Genomic DNA, 22,553 nt, shown 5'->3' with positions numbered 1-22,553 from the left:
TTTGTCTTCCACGCAGTTCTAGTTAAGTTCTTCTTAAGACAAAACTGGCAGCCATAACATACCTTTAGAATAAATTACTTCTAAATAAAGTACTTTATCCATATCAAGTAGCCAAATCATCAAAACATCCCTTCTACATCCAGATTATATTTTCAGATATTCATCCTGTGTACATATTTATAAATTAATCATATCACAGAAAATAACCCACGTGAGGTGCTGAGAAACGAGAACGTTTTATGAATTCCGAGCCGAAGGCGAGAGATTTTTCGAATTTTTTCTCCCATGCCCCCCGAAGGCTCCTATTTAGTAGAGACCATAACCGAAGTCGTTACTTCACAACATTCTGATTTATTTCTTCCGATTTTATATTTTATATAACCATCATACTAAGTGGGTTTTACGACGGTGAATCAATAGAAAGTACAGTCACGTGATTTTATAAAACAGCTTTTTTTTTTGAAAAGTCAGAGTGTGATTTGTGTATCCGCTATTTCATAGATGTAAATATGTTGCATCAGGATTACCGAGACCAAACGATTCATATATGAAGTCAATAAATATTAACACTAATAAGCAGTGAAAGCCTTTTGTGTTACATGGACCTGAATAGCAAGGTTGTTCATGAAATGGTAAAATTACTTTATTAGCCTCCGTTGTCAAGAGGGGAAAAACATCGCAGCAAACCAAATTGAGCAATGCAAGAGTATGTCTGAATGCTGTATTAATAAACACTAGAACAATTATCTATGGTTGAAATTGTCGTTATATTTTGAGGTCTGTCGTCTTCAGGAGAAAGGTAGGAACATCATTCTGGGAAAAAACGTCTTTCTGCGACATCTGAGCTCCAGGGAAATAAGTTTGAAAGAGGCAAAATTTGATGGGACAATCATTTAGCTCTATTGTGCGCCCACTGAGATTGGCTGTTTGTTTTCTTGAATTTCTCCATGCGAAAGTAACAGCCAATCAGATGCGCTTAACATATCCCTGGGCATCGGTGTAGAATTATTCGTACAAGCTTTTACAGAAAAACGAAAATATCCCCACTCAGCCCAACAGTGAGGTAGATTTGAAAATAAATAATAATTCGTAATCTTTGGAATACGAAACTAATCCCAAAGACACTTCGCACTCAGACACTTCAAAACTATGGCGTCGACTGCCCGGGAAAAAGGGCTGTTATTTCAAGGATAGGTCGCCATCGTCAGTTGAAAAAAGGAGGTACACCCGTCGGGAAAGTTCGGGTCCAATTCTTCGACTACTTGCCAGTACTCCAGCGCCACGACGGACCTGAAAAAGAAAAAAAACATAAGTCTAACTGTGCGTGGAAAGCAAGGGATCATTGCAATTAGGGATGGGGAGTATTTTGGACAGAACACAAGCTTTGATTGATGTACAAATAAAGTTATCACGAAACCCGTGAGAAATTTCAATTTTACTATCAAAGCAAACTGGAGAGCGAAATATTTTCTAATTTCTGAGAGCTTACCAAGATGTCTTGAAGAAGTTTAGAAGCTTCCTCTCTACTGCTACAACCTTGATAGGCCTTAAAAAATATATCATTACGTTCATTATTAAGATTCAGAATTTCTTACGTGATAGAATATAATATCAATAGCAACTAAAAATTAAGTAAGTTCACAAGATCTACGACTGTTAGAGTGCGAAAACACTTGATGTAGGCGAGATGACAGCATTTACAAAAAAAAGTCATAAAAAAAGGTAAAACAACAAGATGCAGTACCTTGATGAGACTCTGTGGAGATGGGTAAACGTTCGTAATGGCGGCCGCCATCTCCGCTGAAACATTTCTCAACTGTTGAAAATGTTTCTGCCAGACTTTCTTCAAACCCTCACCGTCTTTTGACACCTGCAGAAAGGAACAACCTCTTGGCAAACAGCTACAATTGAGAGATAGTGGAGAATTTGAAAGACGTGAGATTTAAGGAAAATTGATGAAAACGGTTGGCAGATAGCAATGACGGGAATATTCTGGTGACATCTTCTCGGCCTAAAATGGCCCAAGTTTAGTTGACCCATCAAAGATTTTAGTGCCACCATCTCAACCCACACTATTTTTCAAGATTCTCCTGAGTGGAGAGGAGCACTGTTCAAGTTACATATTTTACCCAAGAACACAACATAATATTCCTGCCTGGGCTTAAACAAGACGTTTTCATATGGAGTACAGCGCATCAACCACAAGGACAGCGCATCTTCCTCAATACAGAGCATAGAAGCATTATATCTACTTGCCCCACCCTTCACTCCCTATGATAATCCCAACTGCATACTAATCCCCCCCTGTAAAATCATGAAACATGTGCTGAGACATAGTGGAGAGTATTTATTGATGACAATGGGCTTCAAAGTGTACCTTCACAGATCTTTTCTGTCCTTCCACACAGAAAGAAAATACTTCCGGTTGTTTTTTCCTATTAATGCAAAATGTGATTTTAATTCTTTAACCTCTAACAGAACATGTGGCAATAGACACAAGGAATTAATGCAGACGTGATCTTACTTAAACGGTGCTTCAGCAACAGCTTTAGTTAACATGGCCAACAGATCAGCAAACTCCTCTTCAGTTTCACACATGCGTATTCGGCAGTCAGGCTGTTTTATTTGTAAGTCCACAAGAGCTTCTTCTACATCAACCCTTGACACCATAACACTGGGTACAGATTCTTTGTTTATTTTCTTTCGTCGCTTACTGCTGGAATTATCATTATCTGAGGAGCTTTTCCCAAGAACAGCTTTTCGAAACTGGTGTTTTTGAGCGAGTTTAACATCTCTTTAGAGAAATCAAAGAAACAAGAGTGACAATTTACTTTTAGCCTTGTGAAATCTTCCTTGATGCAGCCCATAAAGAAAAAAAACAAAAATCCAAGAAAGGTGCTCTTTACTATTAACACTGCAAGGTACCATGGGCACCTACTGGAAGTGCACTTTGTAAAAGGTATAATTTTATTATTCTTACTTTTATTCTTATTGTTATTATTCATTATGGTAATGTTAATGTTGATAGTGATAATAACAATGATGATGATGTCAATTATTAACATTATTATAAATTTCAAAAAGACACACCTGAAATACTTTTCAAGACCCATGACAATTAAAGTGATGATTTTACCAGGGTAAATTGTCAGGGCTCTTTCAAAGAATTCAGTCAAAGTTTCTTCATCAGAGAAAACAGATACTGCTGGATTTTGAATCTCCTAAATGAAAACAATGGAAACAAAAAAAAAGGATTTGCTGCAATCATGTTGCTTTCAGGCCCCACAACACAAAGAGGATAAAATTGTCAGTCTGCAATCATAAAGAGGATAAAAGTTTAAAGATACTGATTCCTGTTTCCTTATTTGATCTCACCTCACAAGATCGTAAAACCATTTCCACAAACTTGACTACTGACAGACAAAGTACTGCATGGTTTTCATCAGTGACAGTTGTTCTCGTGGAAATCTAACAAGAAGGATTTAAAAAAAACACCAAAAAAAAACTATAAGACAGAGAACTGTTTCAATGAATACTGAGTCAATTCCATTTTTATTGTTTGATATTTCAATTTCTAAAGAACACTCACTTAAAATTGTCTCTTGAGCACACTGTAAACTACAATCTTATTACTACACAAAACAGAGCACATAAAATCAAAATACAAGACACAGAACTTAGAGTGATCCCAAATCCTTTTATCAATTATTTTTTTTCTATTTCTTTCTTTTCTTTTCATTTTTCAAGGAGAAGAACTGACATAGAAATGAGCCTTCCCCATCCTAAATTGTGTACATATAAAAGTACCTGAAGTGTCCCCTCCTGTACATCATGCTGCACACAAGCTCTCTGCCATGTAATACTGCTGGGAAATAGCTGTGATTTTATCTCATGACCTGCTCCCAGTGTTTCTAATCTTTGAAGGAGAAGATTTTCCCCAGCAAGCTGACAACAGCTCACTATTTCATGATCAATGCAAACCACTATTTGCTGTTCGAAAGAATTTTAAATAAAGCACTTAATCATGACAAAAAGTTGGCATTTACCAACACCTGTACCTCAAAAGGATGAAAATGAAAATGAAAAGAAACAAAATACACATGCAACATTTAACCTTTAAAAGAATATATGTAGTAGTATGAAGCAACACATTTTGGGACTCAAGAAAAACATTTTTTCCCCATACAGTACCTTGATACAGCCATCTAATCGATTGTTTGATTTCTGATTCATTCTATCTGCCTAAACAAGAAATAAAGCACAAAACAATAAATATAGCATGAAACCTAATGTAAATCCACAAAAAATAAATTTAAGAGGAATAATTTTTTTGCATTCTTCCGACTAATTTCCTCTCCTTAATGCAAAACAGAAGATTCAAAGGCTTCCTCATTAAATGTTTACACTTTAACTTAAGTACCTACATTCTTCTTTCATTCTTTATACACTTCTTAAGGTACTGACAAGGAGAATTTATTGAACAATCAGGTGCTTCTTATGTTGGTGATCATAATTATCATCCTTGTAATGATTAGCTATGATTCCACAATCGTCAATTATGTAATTTCCGTTTTGAGTTAAGTGTCATAAGGTCAATGAAATTAGAGAGAAGCTTAGTTATCCTCAGACACAGTCCATTAAGATCAAAGCTACAAGATTAAGGCAGTAAAATAATAAGAATTCTAACCCAAGAAAAGAGGTATGATTTTGCCAACATAATTTCTATTTGCATGTTCTCAGATTATATTTGTTATCATGGTTATTGCACGTGATTTAATTCTAAAATAGTATTATCATGTATGCTCTATGTGTACAAGTTATTTCACAATAGCACATGTTATGTATAGTTTCTAATTGTTCTTAATAGTATGTTATGCTGCAAATTACCTTACAGTTTTTTACATTTTCAAGTACCATACCCCAAGAATAAAAGATAATCAATAAGATACAAAAATGAGTGCTTGAAGTCAGTAAATCTCCACCTCCGACCAGATATGTTTATACCTTGAGAACCTAAACCCGCTACAATCCTCCTGACCTTAGTGTTTGATTCAGTCATAATACTGTTGGGAGAAAATCACCATCACTTTTCATTCTTAGGGTGAACCAGTTGGCCAGATTTTTTCACAGTAGGTGTTGGGACCATACAACTTCATAGGGTAGATAACAGAGCCCCTTGAGCAAAAAGGACTAGTATCCAAAATGGATGGACAAGATTTTTCAGATCCCAAAATTTCATTAACAAACCATTTTCAGTAGTTTGTCCCTGTCCTTCTGAATTTTCAACTGTTCCCTGGCTTGTTTTCTGGCATGTTGTTCTTTTTCCTTTGCTTCTTTCTTTGTTTTTTTTTCAAGTTTTTTTACTTGTTTCTTAAGCTATAAATTGAAAGTGAATAGTAATGCAAAGAATTATAAATATTTTAAAAACTGTTACTGTATAATTGCAAAATAATTGCAAAAATGATTCAGGATTTTGACAAACTGAGATGTTGAAAATGGAGATTGGAGCTTAAAGATTATCTCCCAGTTTAGTTTCTACACTCCTTATAACTGTTCCTGACATAACAAATGACATAGTGATACTTACATGAGCTTCATTTCTCTCTCTTGTAATTTTGTGTGGTGACCCTTTCTTTTTCTTAACAGGGATTTGAGAATCATCCTGAGAGTCAAAGTTGCTTCCTAGAAACTGAGAATCCCTACTTTTATAATCATCTGTGCACGAGTTTGAATGTGATTTAGCAGACAGGGTGCCCCTATTATCTGTGTGTAAAGATGGTAGAACACATGGAAGATCATCACTATCAGAGCTGTAATCATCAGATTGAGAGCAATCTACAAATATTTCTCCACTTCTCTTGAAGTACTCCTCTGCAGCTTTCCTGTTCTCCTTTGGTGGCATTTGATTGCTTGAGTTTGTAGTTAGTGTTTTAGCAGCAGGTGAATGTAAAGTGTAAACATCCTGAATATCCTCTTGCTCATTATCATCAGAGAAGGAAAGATCAATTATCGAACTTCTGCATTTGACCATTGTTTTCCTTCCCGTTGCCTTTCCTTTTACATGGTAAGAGGTAACCTGTGCACTAACAGATGACTCTAGAGCTTTTGACCCCTTTTGAGGACATTTTCTAGATTCCTTTTCATTCAGCCTGCTCCTTAGGGCACTGAACAAGCTTTTTCTCTCTTCAATTGCTACAATGATATCATCATCATTACTATCTGCATCAATGTCACTGGAATCATCTTTAATTTCTAAAACATTTGCTTTGTCAACAGATGGCTCTGATTTCTCAAAATTCCTTATATTAACCAGATTTGCTCTGGTATGATCCTTGGCTTTGCTTTCATCATCAACATCAATAGTAATTACGGCAGGAAACTGAAAAACAAAGAAGTCTCCACAGGTATTTATTGTGAATATTAATCTCTATTAATATGAATCTAGACATCAATGACGAGAGGCCTGGACTGGGTACAGGCAAGGTGCCTATTAGTATTTTCCCTTTCCTTAAAATGGAGCAATTTGTTCAGCATATCAGTCATAAGACTTGGGTAGAGCCAATGGCTATTCACCACGCTAACGCATTTCAATTGCAAAATTACTTTCGTATATTACTGCTTAGGCATCTGTGGACATGTTATTTATAATCTAGCGAGTAAGCAAGTAACAAGTTTATTTCTAGCTTTAAGAAAGTTTTAGTTTCCCTCCCACCCACATCATCAACACTTTTGATTGTATCTTAAACTCATTTGTGTTTGTAATTTATTCGTGATTACTGGATCGTTGGTTTAGTGCATTTGTCAAATATCTTTTATGTAATAGTCTAGTGTGTTATTTATGTAGGATATATACATTTAATAAACTGTCTGGTCCCAAAACAAGATTCTGTCTGTTGTGGTGTTTAGTTGGAGACTCATTAAACAGTTCATGGAATAATATACAGTATTTTATGAATTTCTTTCTTTCAAATTTGACGCTTGGACATTCGGCTATGTCTTCAGTTGCTCGCACAAAATGTAAAGGAAATGACAAAGAAAGATTTGTAAACAGAGTAACGTTTTAAAAAAAATCGAATTTGTGAAAGTAGGCACAGGTACAGTCCTGATCAGCAGTTAAAATAGAAAAAACTCATTATCAAATCATACCTAAAAGAAAATTCCTACCAATGGAGTAAATTAAATGATTTTTATGTTACAAACGATGGTTCAAACTTTTAAGATCGGTTTCCGGTTTGTTTTCCTTTTAATACCATACTGACCTGACCATCCAGTATCCTGTTAACAGTTTTCACTGGACTTCTGGTGATTTCCAAATCTTTAGCTATATCTATTGGATCAACATCTGGATAGACTGACAATACATTTTCGATCATAGTATGTGCTACAGTCTTTCTACTAAAAGGAGAATAAGGCAGATCGTCCTCTTCATCCTCCATTATAGATGGCGCGCTTTTTTGAAGAACCGCTGTTTTCATAAAGTGTGGGCGTCGATGAGCTGAAGGTAGGGAGGGGTGGGGGAGGAATAAACCGAGAGTGTTCTTATTTTGTTCCAAGCTTTAGGCGGATTACGCTGGGGGGAAATGCGAGAGAAACTAACTGCAATCCTAGAAATTCATATCAGACATATTCTGTATCCAGTTTTAAGTGCATATGTCTTATTTTACAGGGCATTGTTTCATCCAAAGTGTGACCATTAATCATTCATTTGTGCTATTGGTCAGGACTGGCAATATTTGCAAGTCCCAGACTCCCTTGCCAAGCAGTGAAGACTAATCAGTTCTTAAACTTAGTCAATTTTTACGTCTAACGGCTCCATTTCTTTGGCCGTTTTACGGCTACCGATTAACTCTATTGAGATCCTCTTATAACTGGAAACAGTCATATGGCTTCCCACCTCTTCTTTATCGAAAACCGGCTGGTTAATAAGATTCGTGAAGTTGGTTTAAAAAAAAATGGAGCTCAAATAAATCGAGTATATTTTTTTATGGACAACATGGTCAAAAAGTTGCCCAGTGAAGGAAAAACATTAACAGATGGATAAACTGACTGAACAGCTTTTCACTCAGATTGTACCGCTTAGTGATAGAAGGCTAATCTCAACTCGAGTGAATGACTAAGTCGAGCTTGGTTCTACGTTATCAATAAGGCTTTGATTTCATAAATTACTAAGCTTCCGTTAGGAAGTATGTATTTAATCCAGAGAAGAAAAGATTTATCACTAAACTCACATTCTAACTAAATGCCTCTTCCTTTAAAACTTCACCCAGTCGCAAAAAGTCTTCCGTTGTTTAGAATAAACTGAATCAGTCCTTTTTGTCGCTATTTCACAACGAGAAGTCGACTCAAATTAAATAGCAAAGATTTAAGCGAAGATCTGAAGTTATAAAATTCTAGGCTTAGTGCTAAAGATAGCTTCCTCGGATATGACGAACACATAAATACTTTCTTACGTTTGAGAATCAACTGAATTTATTAAGGCACACTTACAGTGCTCGAGGCAAAACCAAAATCTAAGAAATGAATAAACTTGTAAGTATTAAAATGCCCTGTGGTGTTATCATGGGAGGTAGAAATTATTTTATTTCGGAAATGATAAACAGAAGTTATCAAGCGGCCTTGAAACGGATAATGACACTGATTTCTTCACAAAAGGCAAATTAAAACGTGGCTTTCTATTGCAAACAGCATAAAGTTAAAAAAATAAGAACAGCGTTGTTTTGTATGGTTTAAACGGAGGGATTTGCACTGTGATTGGAGAAAAGGCTGTCGAGTTTGGAAATATACTTTTCAAAGAAAGGAAGCGAATATGTGCTCATTAGAAACCCAACTTGAATATGATTACCAAAGCTCTTCACAATATCCGTCATTGAAGACTTCTTTTTCATTCAAGAGGAGTTTATAAACCTTGAAAATTAATGTAAATGATAAAAATGGGCTGGGAAGAGTTTTTATTGAATAAATTCTTTAAAATTTTTTCATTTAACGAAAATGTTAGCTATTTAGAGAAATTGGAACTATTTTGTTTGAAAAAGATGGAAGCAATAGAAATTATGATGCGGATGTTTGGGCCGGTAAATAAAATGTGGCCTATGAACAAAGGAAATCTCTCTTTTCTTTTACTTCCACTGATTAATATCGGGCACAAAGAAATGATATTGAATGAAAAGGCGGAGAAGTAATTGTCGATAGGAATAAATAAACATACTTGTTAATGAGGTTTCACCGGATGCCCTTTAAACTGCTAATTGTAACCAGTGGGAGAACGTTTGTTCCGCGTCAGCCGAGAAGAACATTTTATTTAATGATGATAAGTGAGACTGTAATTAAAAATATAATTGAAGTGTTGACAGTGAAAATGCTTGGAGGGAATTGTATATTAAGAGCAGTGTTTTCAGCCGAGGCTCACTTTCAGTCGGTGCCATCAACACGCCACATTTTGTAAATCTGCTTCCGAGACGATTTTTCATTGACAAGGAACAGGAGTGAATGCTCAGGTAAGAAGATTGTGTGTGATAACATTTCATTTACAATGATGTTTGAGTATTTGTTTTTTGAGTGTTGTTTTTTCGCATGGGCATGCTCTTGCCTTTCATTATCTGACTGCCGAGCCAAGTTTTTAAGATGATTCAAAAATGCTTACCATGAGCTCAAAGATGATGTTAGATGAAAACGCTTTCACCATTTTTTTGTGTCATGTGTGCTCTATTTTGTGAAGCTGGTCTGTTCAATTGCATAACACCCAACTAAAACTTGGTTTGTACCACGATTTTTTTTTCTATTTTTTATCATTTCTAAACTACATAAGATAAATTCATGCTTCGCGTAAGAACAAAACAAAAAAGAAAAAAATAAAGAAAATAGACTTTGAGAGCCATGTGTTATGCTTAGGAAGAAAAAGTAAAGTTCCCTTTTTGCGGACCTCATGAAATAACAACTAATTTTTCATCAGATATTTTAAAATCTTCGCTGCTTTCTTTTGTAATTATTTGGTCGTTTGCGAGTACTAACGATATATTATAACAATAGTTTAGAGCACATGTACAGAATTTGTCACGACAAAGTCGCATTGTTCCTGGAAATCCTCTGATTTTCTTCTTGATTGCCATCTCTTGGCTAAATGGGTACCACCCAAACCAGATATTGAGTATTAATCGTTGTGAAAGTTCCTATCAACGATAAGATATTTTCAAGCTTTTGTGTTTGCGTCTTTCCCTTTTACTCTTTGTGTCAATTAGGTGCAAAATTCCTTCTTTTTTCATGTCACTTGTTTGACTTAATCATTCCTGTTAAAAGCGCTAAAATTTGCTGATTACATCTTTATTCTCGGGATTTAGTTTTGCTCAAAGAATTCTCCTGCTTTTGTCTGGTTTATACTGAAGACAAAGTAATGAGTTTCCCACAATATGGAACACTTATTTTGAAAACGGTCATTAAAGATGGAGAAATATATACAAAAAAAAAAAGTATCCTTAAAAGTAAAGAAATTGTTAGTGCTTTATTTTATCTTAATATCCAGCTGCCAGAGTAAATCTATCGCGCACTTGCCTCCAAGGTCTTAATTAGCGACTCCTGATATTGTACAGAAAAATTTGGTGCGAGCCTGATAGGCTAGTGGACCTTGAAATAATGGCCATTGTAACCATTAATTATAAAAAGACGAAAAGACCTAATGTTTGTATGTATCTCTTTACAGGTCAATGATGTTTTTAAGACTTGCTGTCTTATTTTGTGTGGTTTGCTTAGCAAGCAGCGAAAAAGAGAAAAACTCTCAGGATCCGCCCGGCTTACTTCAAGCATTAAACTCTAAATATTTTGGTCACATCAGGGGCAAAAGAACGGTTAGTACATGATCGCTCTGTTAACATCTCACGTTACAGCCTGTAACCACGCACTGATATAATGATACAATACGCCTCGTGATTTTCATCCTATGAATTAGATCAAAATCGAAATTTTGAAGAAAAGGAGTTCCTTTTTATTGAAATCTTATGTTGTACTCAGATAAAAGGTCGGTGAAAGAGACCTCTATACCCAGCCATGGAAAAAAAAAATCAGTTCTCATAGTAAAACAAAAGTCTTTTTTCGTGAATTTTTCCGACTGTAAAGAGGATTTCAAAGAATAGTGGCTAATGGGGGCGGCTCTACCATGGAAAATACACTGAATATCTATTTTTTTAAACTGTGCATGGTTTCCTTGTGTCTCTGAGCACTGATTTGCTTACATTCAAATACCGACAGGTACTATTTTAGTTAATCAGCTTCTAGTGTAAATGAAAAAACTCTCAATTAATTTGACATTTCACTGATCAAAACGAAAGGTACTTTTTACTTTTTTCGTTACAGATTATTCAATTAACTCGAAGTTCTCTTTATTTTAAAGGGCAAGGATGATTATCCACCCTTGGAACAGGCACTTAATAATGCTTATTTTGGACATATTCGTGGAAAAAGAACGGTAATGCCTGGCTTTTATTATGACAGTCCAGTGACTGCTTGTTTAAAGCAATCTCTTATTCGCTTAGTTTTGGCAGTGTTGAGCAACATATACACTATACAGCCGCTTGAGAAATGTGCGTTTTTTTGTCCAACTAGAAATGTTTTTGGATGAGCTTTAGGGATTTTACACCTGAACTGCAAGTCCTTAATGTCATTTGTTATTATTTCAGCAATCAGATGATTATCCGCCACTAGAGGAAGCTCTCAATTCAGCATATTTTGGACATATTAGAGGAAAGAGAACGGTAATTGTTTCTTTGTAGTTAAGAACATGATAACCAACGGTGAATGGGATAATAAGTTCCCTGAAGAACAACAAATTCAGCTGAACCGAACTTAACCCTGTCAAAGAGAGGAAACAATAACCAAAGATTATAACTGCAGTTGCCTCATTTAAGAAGGAAACATTCGTCAATGACTGTTGCCTGTTTTGACCTTCATGGTTCACATTACAATCTGGATCATAAGAGTTGAAAATCTGCGAAAATTTTCTCGTTTCCTCTTTGCAGTTCGCCTGAAGCATGGGAAAACCATGATAAGAGTTTCGAAATTTCTATATTTGATTTGCTGAACCAGCCACTTAGGTGCAGGATAAGGCATAACAAATGTAGTGCCCTGCCGGAAATCTTTTATCCAGCTTAATAACAGAGCTGATAGTCAAGCAGGTGAAATGACTCCCAGTTCACTTGATGGACGTGCCAACTTCTCCTAACAAGCATTGTATGAATCCTGTAATAATCAGTTAAGAGAATCTGCATTTGTTTTGCTTTACAGCTTCAAGGTTAGGGTTATAATCCTGCGCTTCGTGAAGCACTCAATAGGCAGTTTTTTGGCCGCTTTCGGGGAAAACGGACGGTAAGATGAAAAGTGAACAGGCTGGCTAAGGCATTTCGCGTCGCATAAATGAACTTAAATGAGAGTGGTATGCTCCTTTAAACTTTGGCCACCGCTGCATTGTGTGTTTGTTTTGCAGGGAGGCTGGGGATCAAACAAAGATTTATTGGAGGCCTTAAACAATGCTTACATGGGACACATCCGTGGGAAACGACAACAGGTACTAAATTGTGCTGACTTTGAAACGAGTAGGTGTAGCTAATTAAACACATTTGATTTGTTTTTTCGTTCAATGTAGGTATGATAATCTTGTAATAGTTTATTTAATAGTTTACTGTATGATAATCTTGTTTCTTTTCTCTTTTGAATTTTTTGTAGGAAACAATGGATAAGTCAGTTTAATGACCACCCCTTGAAACCATGCCATGAAATTGCAATCGAAGACACTGCCAGTGACCATTAGAAAACATAATATGTACTACTGCCATGAAAACTTGCTGAATGCCAAAAAAGTATATTTATTTCCAGAAGATGTGTTTCATTACAGATTTTTAATGAATGGGCAAAGTGTCAAATAAAGTCGGAACATTAGATTATGAAATAAGTGAAATGAATAAAAGTTGAGCAAAGAGACTACAACATCTTGTGCTCTCTTAAAAGTGTTTTATCCTTAATGATTAAGTTAAAAAAAGACAGTTTAGCGATAAATAAATTTCATTTTAAGGTATGCATTGTATATATGTTAGGGTTCAATTTTATCCTTGGTTCATATTTTCTTTTCCTTTGTTTCAGACTCATTATCATATATTACAATACCCAAAAACAAAAGAAGATAAAATTTTAACCAAGGATAAAATTGAACCACAACATATACATGAAACAAAAGAAACGATAATTCCGACAGCATACCTCAGATATGTTTCGAAGGGGCGCATTTCAATATTTCCTAATTTTTATCAACTCCTTGAAAAATTTTGACGCATTTCTGGTGTTAAACGGTCTGCATCACCGCAAATCGAACTTACTTCGCTCCAGAAATGTAAACTTTCATCATTTATTCACTTATTTAGTTTTGTTAATCGAACAGCACTCACTCAGTATTTCCCATCTGTATTTGTACAAAACATAATCAATCAGTTTCCTTCTTGTTAACTATTTCCATCTACTCGAGGCGGACTCGGTGATCAACATCAATTTATCCTAGTCCCGTTCTGGTGACGTGATCCCATAATCATGTTTTGCCCGAAAGTAGGAATGCCTTAAACTACGATTAAAAAGCAAACACGATCGGTACTTGTACAAAATATACGTAAGCTGTTTCCATCTTCCTAACCATTTCAATTTGCCAGTTGTTTGTATTTCGTGATGCATTTTTTTTGTGAGGCTGCGGTCCCTACCCGATCGTAACAGACACGTGATCAACAGAGCTTTGTCTAGGCTCATTAGTTTGTCACAGTTCGGGTTCTGAGCCTGCACTCATGATACCGCATAATGCAAACTTTCCGCCTTTTACAATCTTAAAACTTAGTTTGTGGCTTCCTGGTTTTACTAGACGCGCTACATTAACGACTCGTGTAAATCCATATGTGGAATACGCATCAGCATAGACGCTGTTGTTACGTTTGTCCAATGAAACTTCTGCTTTTCCTCCATAACCGTTTGTTCGGAAGGCTATAAGAACATCTCTAGTTTGATTATCCCCAGGAATGCCATTAAAAGGTAAATCAATTCGTAGTTGTAAAATAGAGTCTACTTTCTCTGCTTCCCATCCACCAAAACCATCAGTCCGCACAGGCCCGAGTTTATTTTCCCATGAACTGCTTCTATAAACACCGATAGGTAGATTTTGAATTCGTTTAAATCCCGTATTTTTTATATCTGTGACAGAGAGGGATGGATTAAAGAAAGTGCTACTTACGTCGGGTGTGAGGCGAGTGTAACAGAGAGGGCCTGGAACAGATCCCCCTTTGCCCGCAAAATAAACAGGTCTCGGTAAGTCGACGAATCGTAAATAAAATAGCCCTCGATTGGTATTTGTTATGGTGTTTGATAAAGCTTTACGAACGCTATTGATTATCATTAAAGCGATTTGTGCATGGGCAATATTACCACTATGAACTCCATCCGCAGTGAAAAACGCTGGAATTTGTCTCTCTCGATCATCTGAACATAACGACTCGCGCATACTGAAACTTGTAATGCCATAATGCCAGGCTAGCATAGTCTGCCCGTGATTTTCCAGGTTGTCGCACATGGGAATTTTATTATTTCCGGGAGTAAAATTGACATATGCCACTGCCGAGGAAGATTTTTCCCTAAGTATCCGCCTCGTAAGTTTTTCAAGAGATGACGCTCTTGGCTTTTGAGAGTCCTTAAATTGAAGATAATCGTTTATTGAAAGCTCAAGGAGGATAATGTCTGGGCTATCATTAGGTCTCATCAAAGTTTTGTAACAATAATAAAAAAAGTCGCTAGCAGTTCCTCCAACGGCGAGATTCTGCAATTTGATGCGAGATCCAGTAAAAGGTTGTATGGCCTTCTGCCACCAATCGACAAACACACGATAATAAATTCCTTTTAGATTAGAGAAATCGTTGATTAATCCACCTCCAGCCGATGTTGATCCACCTATTACAATAAGGCCAATATCTTGACCGAGTAGAACTTTTTCCATAAGATTTTTAAGACGATATTCTGTTGTTCGTCGTTCAACAATCTGGTTGTTATACTTTTCGGCCGTAAGGAACAAATCTTCCAAAGACTTCAACTTATCCTTGAAGTACCAAACTTCGAACGGATTTCTTTGAATCGAACGCTTGAGATAGTAGATTTTGGTCAGCTTCACTGCAGGTGGTTTGTTTCTTACTTCAGGCTGCTTGTTATGTAAACCGGAATGACAGTCTTTTCCTATTTGTGTTGATGTTGCACTGTACATAACTTGAAGGATTAAACAGATCATTTTATGGAACATTTTAGATTTTTGTCTCAGGTTTACGTGGAATATAGTTATTTTATATGTCAAGTTAAGTTTGAAAAGCTTTCAGCTTAGCTTATTTAACCTGTCTTTAGTGTGTGCCAAAATTACAACCTGCAAAAAGTTTCAGCTATTATCGTAATTTGATGATGGGTCCCTTGACGATGACTTCAACTGCAGTAGACGGGTGAAGATCACTTGTCGATGTTACAGGTGTTTATCACACTAAGCGATCTTCAGTCATTGTTAATCGCCACAGATATTTTCACACTCAGGTTAATGACATTGCTATCATATCAAGATATCCTCCAGAGAAATATATTCTGGGCAATTTCAACTAAATTTAGTCTCGCTAGGCTAAGTCAGTCGCACCAGCAGCCCACGGCTAACCTCATAGCCCACTGCCTGAGGCCTCCGTTGTGTTCGCGTGCCAAGTAAAGGTCAGCGTCACCTCACCAAACTGGGGGACTGATATTATCAAAGTACCATAAGAACTCACCATCATTTGCATTGCATTGTAGGCGACGATGACCTTTGTTGGACAAGGCAGCAGGGCAATCGACTACGGACTGCGAGCCCTTAGGCTTTTTTAAAAGGCGGCAGGTCTGCTTTTAGCAAGACCCCGTTTATTAGCCCAATTTCCATATAATCTATCAAAATAATCATCTCAGGAATGTGTCATTTGTAAGTCGGTCCAGCCATAACACCCGATAAAATGAACACCCCTGGGGTTTCTGTTCTGATGCTAATCACATGCCGGCCGGGCATTACGTGACTGGCAATAGTGTATAGTTTAGTGTGACCAAACAGTGAATAAGTGGTGACTAAAATTCCTCTTTCTTCATGTTCATTTAACCACACTTTTGCCTGTCCACCGTTGCCGTGCGTTCGAACAGCTATTGCCACCTTTCTTGTCTGAGTTGCAGCGTCCATAATGCACTGCCTTGAGAGAGACGTGATTGGTAAAAGTATTTCTAATTCCAGCATTGAGTTTTTAGACTTGGACTTCCACCCGCCATAAGCATCTGTTCTGTGAGTCTGGATTTCACCAAATTGCTTAACTTCACATGTGGCATTAGGTAATACTACATTGTTGATAGCTACTTTCTGAAACCCCTCAAATCCAAAATTTCCAATTGCTTTTACTTGCAGACTTTGATGTGCTGTGATGTTTCTTGTACAGTCGGGTGTTATTTGAGTGAAACACCTGGGGCGTTCCCGCAGATTTTGACGGTAACTCATGAACAAGGTTTCTGGAAGATTTCTAAATTTTAGAGGACAGTCTGGTAATATTATCCTATCGCCAATTGATGGAAGTGACATTTTTTCAACAGTTACTTTCACTTTTTTGGTTGTGATTAAGCTTTCGAGCACGTTAAGAATTAATTGCCGCACATGGGTTATCATCATAAATGCCATTTGAGCATGGCCTATAATGCTGATGTGATTGCCGTCAGTTGCAAACATTTTGGAAAGCTTTTTCCGTTTTGCTGCAAAACCTGAACATAGCAACTTTCTCAAGCTAAACGTTGTTATTCCATAGTGTTTAGCGAGAAGTGTCTGGCCGTGGTTCTCCAAATTGTCACATTTTGGACGTCTAAGATCGCCTTGAACAAAGTTGACGAACATCACAGCGGGAGAACTTCCTTCGCTTAAAACTTCCCTAGTAAGTTGTTCCAGTGGCAGAGCCATTGGAAACATGGAGTCTTTAAACTGAACATAGTCATTCACGGTGAAGTCAAGAAACACAAGATCCATGTCAGTTTTAGGGTTCAAAAAGACACTATAACAAAAAGCATAAAAATTGCTGCTGGTTCCACCAATAGCGAGATTGTTAAGTTTCAAGTCAGAACCTGTGAGTGGCTGCACTGTTTTGCGCCACCAGTCACTTAAAACTCGGTAATAGAGGCCTCGTAAGTCTTCACCATCATTTGTCAGACCGGCACCTGCAGAAATTGACCCACCCATGACAGCGATGTTAATGTTCTCACCCTCCAGTGATCGTAGGATTACATCTTTGAGGCGATTTGTGGTGCCTTTTCGTTGGAATACGCCGCTGTCCCAAGGTTTGGAAACTATGAGCAAGTCTGCTTTGGACTTAAATCTGTTTTTAAAAAACCATGTTTCAAACGGATCTCTTTCAACAGCGAATTTTAGAAGTCTGAGCTTCACTGGAATTAAGTCCCCGTTCAACCTTGATCCGATAGAATCATCACGAGAATCAGTTTTGTGTTCCTGTCGTGAAATACTGGCTGCATTTCCCATGTAAAACCAGTGTGCAGTTTCCCTTTTGGTAATAAACACAGCCAACAGTAGCACAACGAAATGAGATTTCCAATCAAATCGCGACATCAAAGCTACTACACCAAATATTATTAGAACTGAGGCGACCATTAGATATACCATTTAAATCTGACACCCGAACAATTATTTGCAGTGTTACTTCATGGATTGTGTGATCGCTGTGGGTCAGTTTTAATTGACATTATATGGTTCCTGTCAAATAGAGAAAACTGTCACCTGCTAAGTACCTAACTGGATTATGAGACACTTTGCAGTTACCCGTTAAATCTATTTTCAACACAGCCGTCATGAAGACGGCCTCTGGAGATCGCCTCTAAGACTAATCGTAATCATATAAAACTTATAGGTGGTCAATCTTTAAAAGTAGAAAGAGCTCTAGTGGAAGATATTTCTATAAATTTCAAACAGCGAGCGTCAAAGAAACTTGGATTCTCAAAAAGGTTTTTCCACAGGAAGAAAAGATCTGTGTAACCCATAAATCTTGAACTTTTTTCCCCAGATTCTCGGTGTTTCCTTTAAGCCAATTATTCCATGTAGGCCAACCCTTTTCAAGAATTGCAAAACGAAATCCAGTCAGATTAACCGTATGAAAAGTTCATCGTATATGAAAGAATGAAAATTTGAGGGCTGGCTCCTAGTCTATTTTTTACCCCAGATCCCCACGGTATTTTAGATATATGTACCTCTAAGTTCAGTGGTCTTTGAAAGTGTATATTTAAAACGCCTCCACTTACGAGCTGTCAGTCGATGTGCATCTTCATCTTTGATCATGTTCTTGACATCGTAAGGCTTCGAAGTTAAGAACTGAAGTAAATTTTCATACATAGTTTATTTGCTGCAGATTAAGTGGCGATCTCTGTAAGAGCGGTCCAAGGCGTTTCGCATCGGAAAAAAGTTTTGCCTCAAACTTTGCCCATTAAACTATCTTTTGTAGTAAGTAAATAAAACCACAATGGTTTCTGGATATACGTTAAAAATTTTTTTCAGGGCTCTTACAGCTCTAGGCATGTTGACAAAGACACCTGTCTAATGGAAGTAGGCTTCAACACCACTGAAAAGGCAGGCGGCGGGTGATTGGAAACGTTGGAGAACAAAAACGAAAAGTTAGTAGAATGTAAATATTTAAAACTTTAACGGGTACCTTTGCTGTGCATAAAACTCCCTTAATAATAGGTTAGAAGTCCTTGATACCATTGTAGTGAGAGTTAAAAATTTAAATGAAAAGATACGCACATGAATTGGAAGTATTATTTCGTTATCATCATTTTCTCTGTCACAGATTTTCCTTTCAGTTTGTCACAAATTGGACAGTTTGGCTTCCAACCTTTTTCAGACCAGTTATCACGAAGGAAATACAATGCTCTTAAAAGCTCAATCAAAAGAGACCCCTATGAAGTCTGGTATCACAAAGACAATTACAAATCCTTGGGGGACATGTCCATTACGCCTGAGATATATATAAAAGAAACTGTGGAGCGAGCATCAACCACACAGCGACTTCAAAATGTTATGGCAAAGGTTTTGCGCGGTAAGAACATTGGCTTCGTAGTCATGGGGGGATCTATATCTGCTGGCGGTGGATTAACCAGCGATTTTTCCAATCTGAGAGGGATATATTATCGAGTATTTATCGATTGGTGGCAAAAAGCCGTGCAGCCGTTTACAGGATCTGTCATCACACTACACAATTTAGCTCTTGGAGGGACTGCAAGCAACTTTTTCTCTTTTTGCTACAAAACCTTTATGAGACCTGGAGATACCATAAACATTGCACTCCTTGAGTTTTCTGTCAACGATCACATAGTTTTCAAAGACTCTCGACATTCGAGAGCGTTATCTCTTGAAAAACTTTCAAGGCAACTGCTAAGTGAAGAATCTTCCCCAGCAGTTATATTTGTGAATTTCATTGGTGGAAATAACGCAATTCCTGTATGCGACAACCTAGAAAATCACGGACAGACTTTTCTCGCTACTCATTATGGTATTACCAGTGTTAGCACGCGTCAATCCTTATGTCCAAATTCGGGGAAGGTCCATGTTTACTCCATGTTTTCATCAGATCACAATCATGCTGGCATTTTAGCACATGCACAGATCGCAATGATGATTATCAACATCTTTCGTAAAGCTCTGCTAAAAGCCATAGAAAGTTCTGAACAGAACTTACAAAATCATTTAAGTTCATACCTATTACCAAAATCTGCTTTTTTTAAGGACGACACGGAAACTCTCCCAGACCCACTATGTTATTCTCTAATTACACCAGATGTAACTGACAGATTTTTTCGTCCTTCGCTTTATGTCAGGGAAATCGCAAATACGGGGTTTACGAATATTCGTGGTATTCCTATCGGGTACCGTAAAGAAACTGTTGTACAAACTGAACCCGCACCAGTGCGAAATGATGGTTACAGTGGATGGAAAGCAGAAGCAGCGTATTCTACATTAAAGCTACGATTTTTCGTACCTTTCTCAAGATCTGAAATAAGCAATACCGTTGTCATAGCGTTTCGCACCACTGGTGGAGGTGGAAAAGCAAAGGTGTGGTTGGATAACGACGAGGCTGGTGTTATGGTTGACACTTCCTCTAACTTTGGACACACAAGGCTCATCCCCGTCGCCCATCACGTGCCCTTTGGAAGTCACGTGCTGAATTTCAAGACAGTAAATGATGGGAAATTTGTGCTGTGTGGTGTAATGCTTGGAGCTAAAAGTCATCTAGTTAATGACATGAAGTAAATGCATCAAAGGAATTTCCTTTTTCCCATCGCTGGCGAGATGAACTAATGTAGGAGGGCCACGCTGGGAATCGGACGATGAGAAATGAAAGCTGGATTAGGTTTTTCCAGTTTCCTATTTCAAAACCAACCAAACCTTTGCCAATCCTGCTACTCTTTTTAATGGATTAAGTTACTTAGGCTGGGGCTGTTTGTGTTAAGTGGACAGAATCGACTGAGATAATTGCAGGTGTAAAACAGTGTACATAGGGCGCGCTTAATATGTAAAGGAACATCTCATGATAAAACTGTCTATGTTACAAATTTTGGATTAAAGTTAAATGTTCTTGCATAAAAGCTTTTAAATGAAGTCAAATTCATTAATGGCTATTCCAGAAAAAAATGTGCAAAATGGAGCTTGAAGCATTCATCTTAAAAAAAAAAGAAAATGTTATTCTACATGTACTAGGTAGCTAACTCCTTTATTTTTACGCTTTTCTCTCCATGAAAGCTTAGAAATGTTATGCGTTCACAAGAAATAAAAGAAATTCAATTCCATTCGGCTTTACACCAGTTCTAAAGTTCTGGGAAGTGTTATAGATAGTGACTGTAGAAATAAGTTTCTAGAAATTTCTAGAATTCTTAGTCATACTGACATGCACACCAAAATGGAACTTTGTAGAACATTCTACTAGTTTAATGATAAATACTTAATAATTAACACTACTAAAATACTTGTGTGTAAGCTTCTGGAATGTTCTGGAACACTTTGTAAATGTATATAAGGACTCGGCCGTGTGATAATAGTAGTTCTTGTTGTTGCAGTGTGTAGTCAGTCGAAAGTAACTGTGGCTACGCTTTCATGAATTTTTTTTTTCTAAGTCCTTCTCGGACAGTAAAGAGAAGCAAAGTTTTCGAGATTCGCAACTCACTTAAGTAAAAGGTTATTTGCATTTCTTCTCGCATTCTTCCTTGGTGTCAAAGTTGTTTGCGTTACCATCGCATCCTCCATAAATGAACTGCTCACATTCTCCTGTATCACTGTTGTAGTAGAATCTTGGTATCGCTGCTCTGCAAGGGCCTTGAAATTTCGGCAGGTTACAGACTTCTGGATTTTTGGCATTGGTCCCAATTGAAACTGTCAACAAGACAAAGGGTTTCTGAGGATTTCTTAAGATTTATTTTTTAATCTATAGAAATTAGGGTTAACAACTGACTTTATAGTGCTTTGGATGAATTGACCAGACTGTCAGACTAGGAGATAGAAAACAGCCGCTCAAAAGGAAACGTGATCAATCTACAACAATCGCTCCAAGTGAGTTGTGAACGATTTATTTGGTGCTCTGGCCCGACGTTTAGTGAAAGAAATACAAGTTTTGTCTTCCACCCCTGAAGTCTAAGTTAGAAACCTTGTACTATTCACCATAAAAGTGCGCACGCGAACATGATAACACCCTTTTAGGCTACTCACCTTAGTCACTGTCTATCGAGGAATAAACAGCGAGTAGCGTAGCTAATCAGATAGTAGCACTAATGATTGAACTCTAGTAGATATATTCTAAGCATTCTTAGCCTCGCTTTCGAGTCGCAAGTCTCTACTAAGTAAGGTTAATCACAGTACGGGAAGAAAATATAAACAGTCTCAACCCTCAATCCTTACTTCCGCTGAAATTGGAGTAGCTTTCGTTTCGACTCGAATAATCTGTAACCTCTACCAGCCAAGAAAGCGAGGGGTCTCGGGGATAAGTAAGGTCATTCAACAGAGAGCAAACTGTTTTTTTGTGCTCTTACCGTGGGTAAAAAAATGGGACACGAAAAAAAAAATACTAAATTGCTATTTATACCTAAAAACTCTAAATGCGTTACTCCAGCGAAAAGGAAATAATTCAGACATTGAACCATCATCTCATCATGTAGTCCCTCCTCCCGCGTCTTGTGGTTCCATTCAAATGTCAGTGCTACCAGTAGAATAATTATTTGGAATAACACATTTACGAGCTGAAAAAGCAATGTTCACTCGTAGTTTCCAAATGATTAGTGAGTCAGTTGCTTCAATTAAATTTCAGTTCAGTAAAAGCGCAGTTTATTAGTGGCGTAAATTTTTAGGTAACCAATTTCTGTGCCAAATTCCGGCAAAAATAAAAATGCGACATGGTACTATGAACTCATCGTTAGATAGAGTGGTCGAACTAGGATCAAGCGATATTTTAGGAGTATGTACTCAGGTA

General features: G+C 37.2%; 5 protein-coding genes across 6 annotated transcripts; 2 read left to right on the top strand and 3 right to left on the bottom strand.

Moving 5' to 3' along the window:
• Positions 1 to 157: 157 nt before the first annotated feature.
• LOC131785831 (crossover junction endonuclease EME1) lies at positions 158 to 7,436 on the bottom strand. Of its 2 annotated transcripts, XM_059102783.2 has the most exons (12): positions 7,260 to 7,436; positions 5,588 to 6,379; positions 5,248 to 5,376; positions 4,192 to 4,242; positions 3,808 to 3,990; positions 3,376 to 3,468; positions 3,091 to 3,221; positions 2,525 to 2,794; positions 2,378 to 2,435; positions 1,745 to 1,870; positions 1,490 to 1,546; positions 158 to 1,290 (listed from the first exon to the last, which is right to left on the bottom strand). In XM_059102783.2, the coding sequence occupies exons 1-12, from the start codon at positions 7,434 to 7,436 to the stop codon at positions 1,180 to 1,182; spliced, it is 2,178 nt and encodes a 725-aa protein (XP_058958766.2). In that variant the 3' UTR covers positions 158 to 1,179. The 2 variants fall into 2 exon arrangements, 1 of the variants encoding a protein (XP_058958766.2); XR_009340319.2 differs by lacking the exon at positions 158 to 1,290 and having other exon boundaries at positions 1,745 to 1,901; positions 7,260 to 7,435.
• A 1,918-nt stretch (positions 7,437 to 9,354) lies between these two features.
• LOC131785845 (uncharacterized) lies at positions 9,355 to 12,963 on the top strand. Its single transcript, XM_059102803.2, has 6 exons — positions 9,355 to 9,494; positions 10,694 to 10,838; positions 11,381 to 11,455; positions 11,667 to 11,741; positions 12,470 to 12,550; positions 12,709 to 12,963. The coding sequence occupies exons 1-6, from the start codon at positions 9,487 to 9,489 to the stop codon at positions 12,730 to 12,732; spliced, it is 408 nt and encodes a 135-aa protein (XP_058958786.2). The 5' UTR covers positions 9,355 to 9,486; the 3' UTR covers positions 12,733 to 12,963.
• A 255-nt stretch (positions 12,964 to 13,218) lies between these two features.
• Positions 13,219 to 15,315, bottom strand: LOC131785867 (uncharacterized). Its single transcript, XM_059102825.2, has one exon. The coding sequence runs from the start codon at positions 15,299 to 15,301 to the stop codon at positions 13,781 to 13,783; it is 1,521 nt and encodes a 506-aa protein (XP_058958808.2). The 5' UTR covers positions 15,302 to 15,315; the 3' UTR covers positions 13,219 to 13,780.
• A 5-nt stretch (positions 15,316 to 15,320) lies between these two features.
• On the bottom strand, positions 15,321 to 17,778 carry LOC131785853 (uncharacterized). The gene has a single exon (XM_059102813.2). The coding sequence runs from the start codon at positions 17,708 to 17,710 to the stop codon at positions 15,983 to 15,985; it is 1,728 nt and encodes a 575-aa protein (XP_058958796.2). The 5' UTR covers positions 17,711 to 17,778; the 3' UTR covers positions 15,321 to 15,982.
• A 577-nt stretch (positions 17,779 to 18,355) lies between these two features.
• On the top strand, positions 18,356 to 20,927 carry LOC131785852 (uncharacterized). Its single transcript, XM_059102812.2, has 3 exons — positions 18,356 to 18,391; positions 18,648 to 18,711; positions 18,888 to 20,927. Exons 1-3 carry the CDS (start codon positions 18,356 to 18,358, stop codon positions 20,345 to 20,347), a joined length of 1,560 nt encoding a protein of 519 aa, XP_058958795.2. The 3' UTR covers positions 20,348 to 20,927.
• The last annotated feature ends 1,626 nt before the right edge of the window (positions 20,928 to 22,553 follow it).

The sequence above is a fragment of the Pocillopora verrucosa genome, chromosome 8 (genome assembly GCF_036669915.1).
Source record: "Pocillopora verrucosa isolate sample1 chromosome 8, ASM3666991v2, whole genome shotgun sequence".
Lineage (NCBI taxonomy): Eukaryota > Metazoa > Cnidaria > Anthozoa > Scleractinia > Pocilloporidae > Pocillopora > Pocillopora verrucosa.
This window is presented reverse-complemented; position numbering and strand designations above follow the sequence as displayed.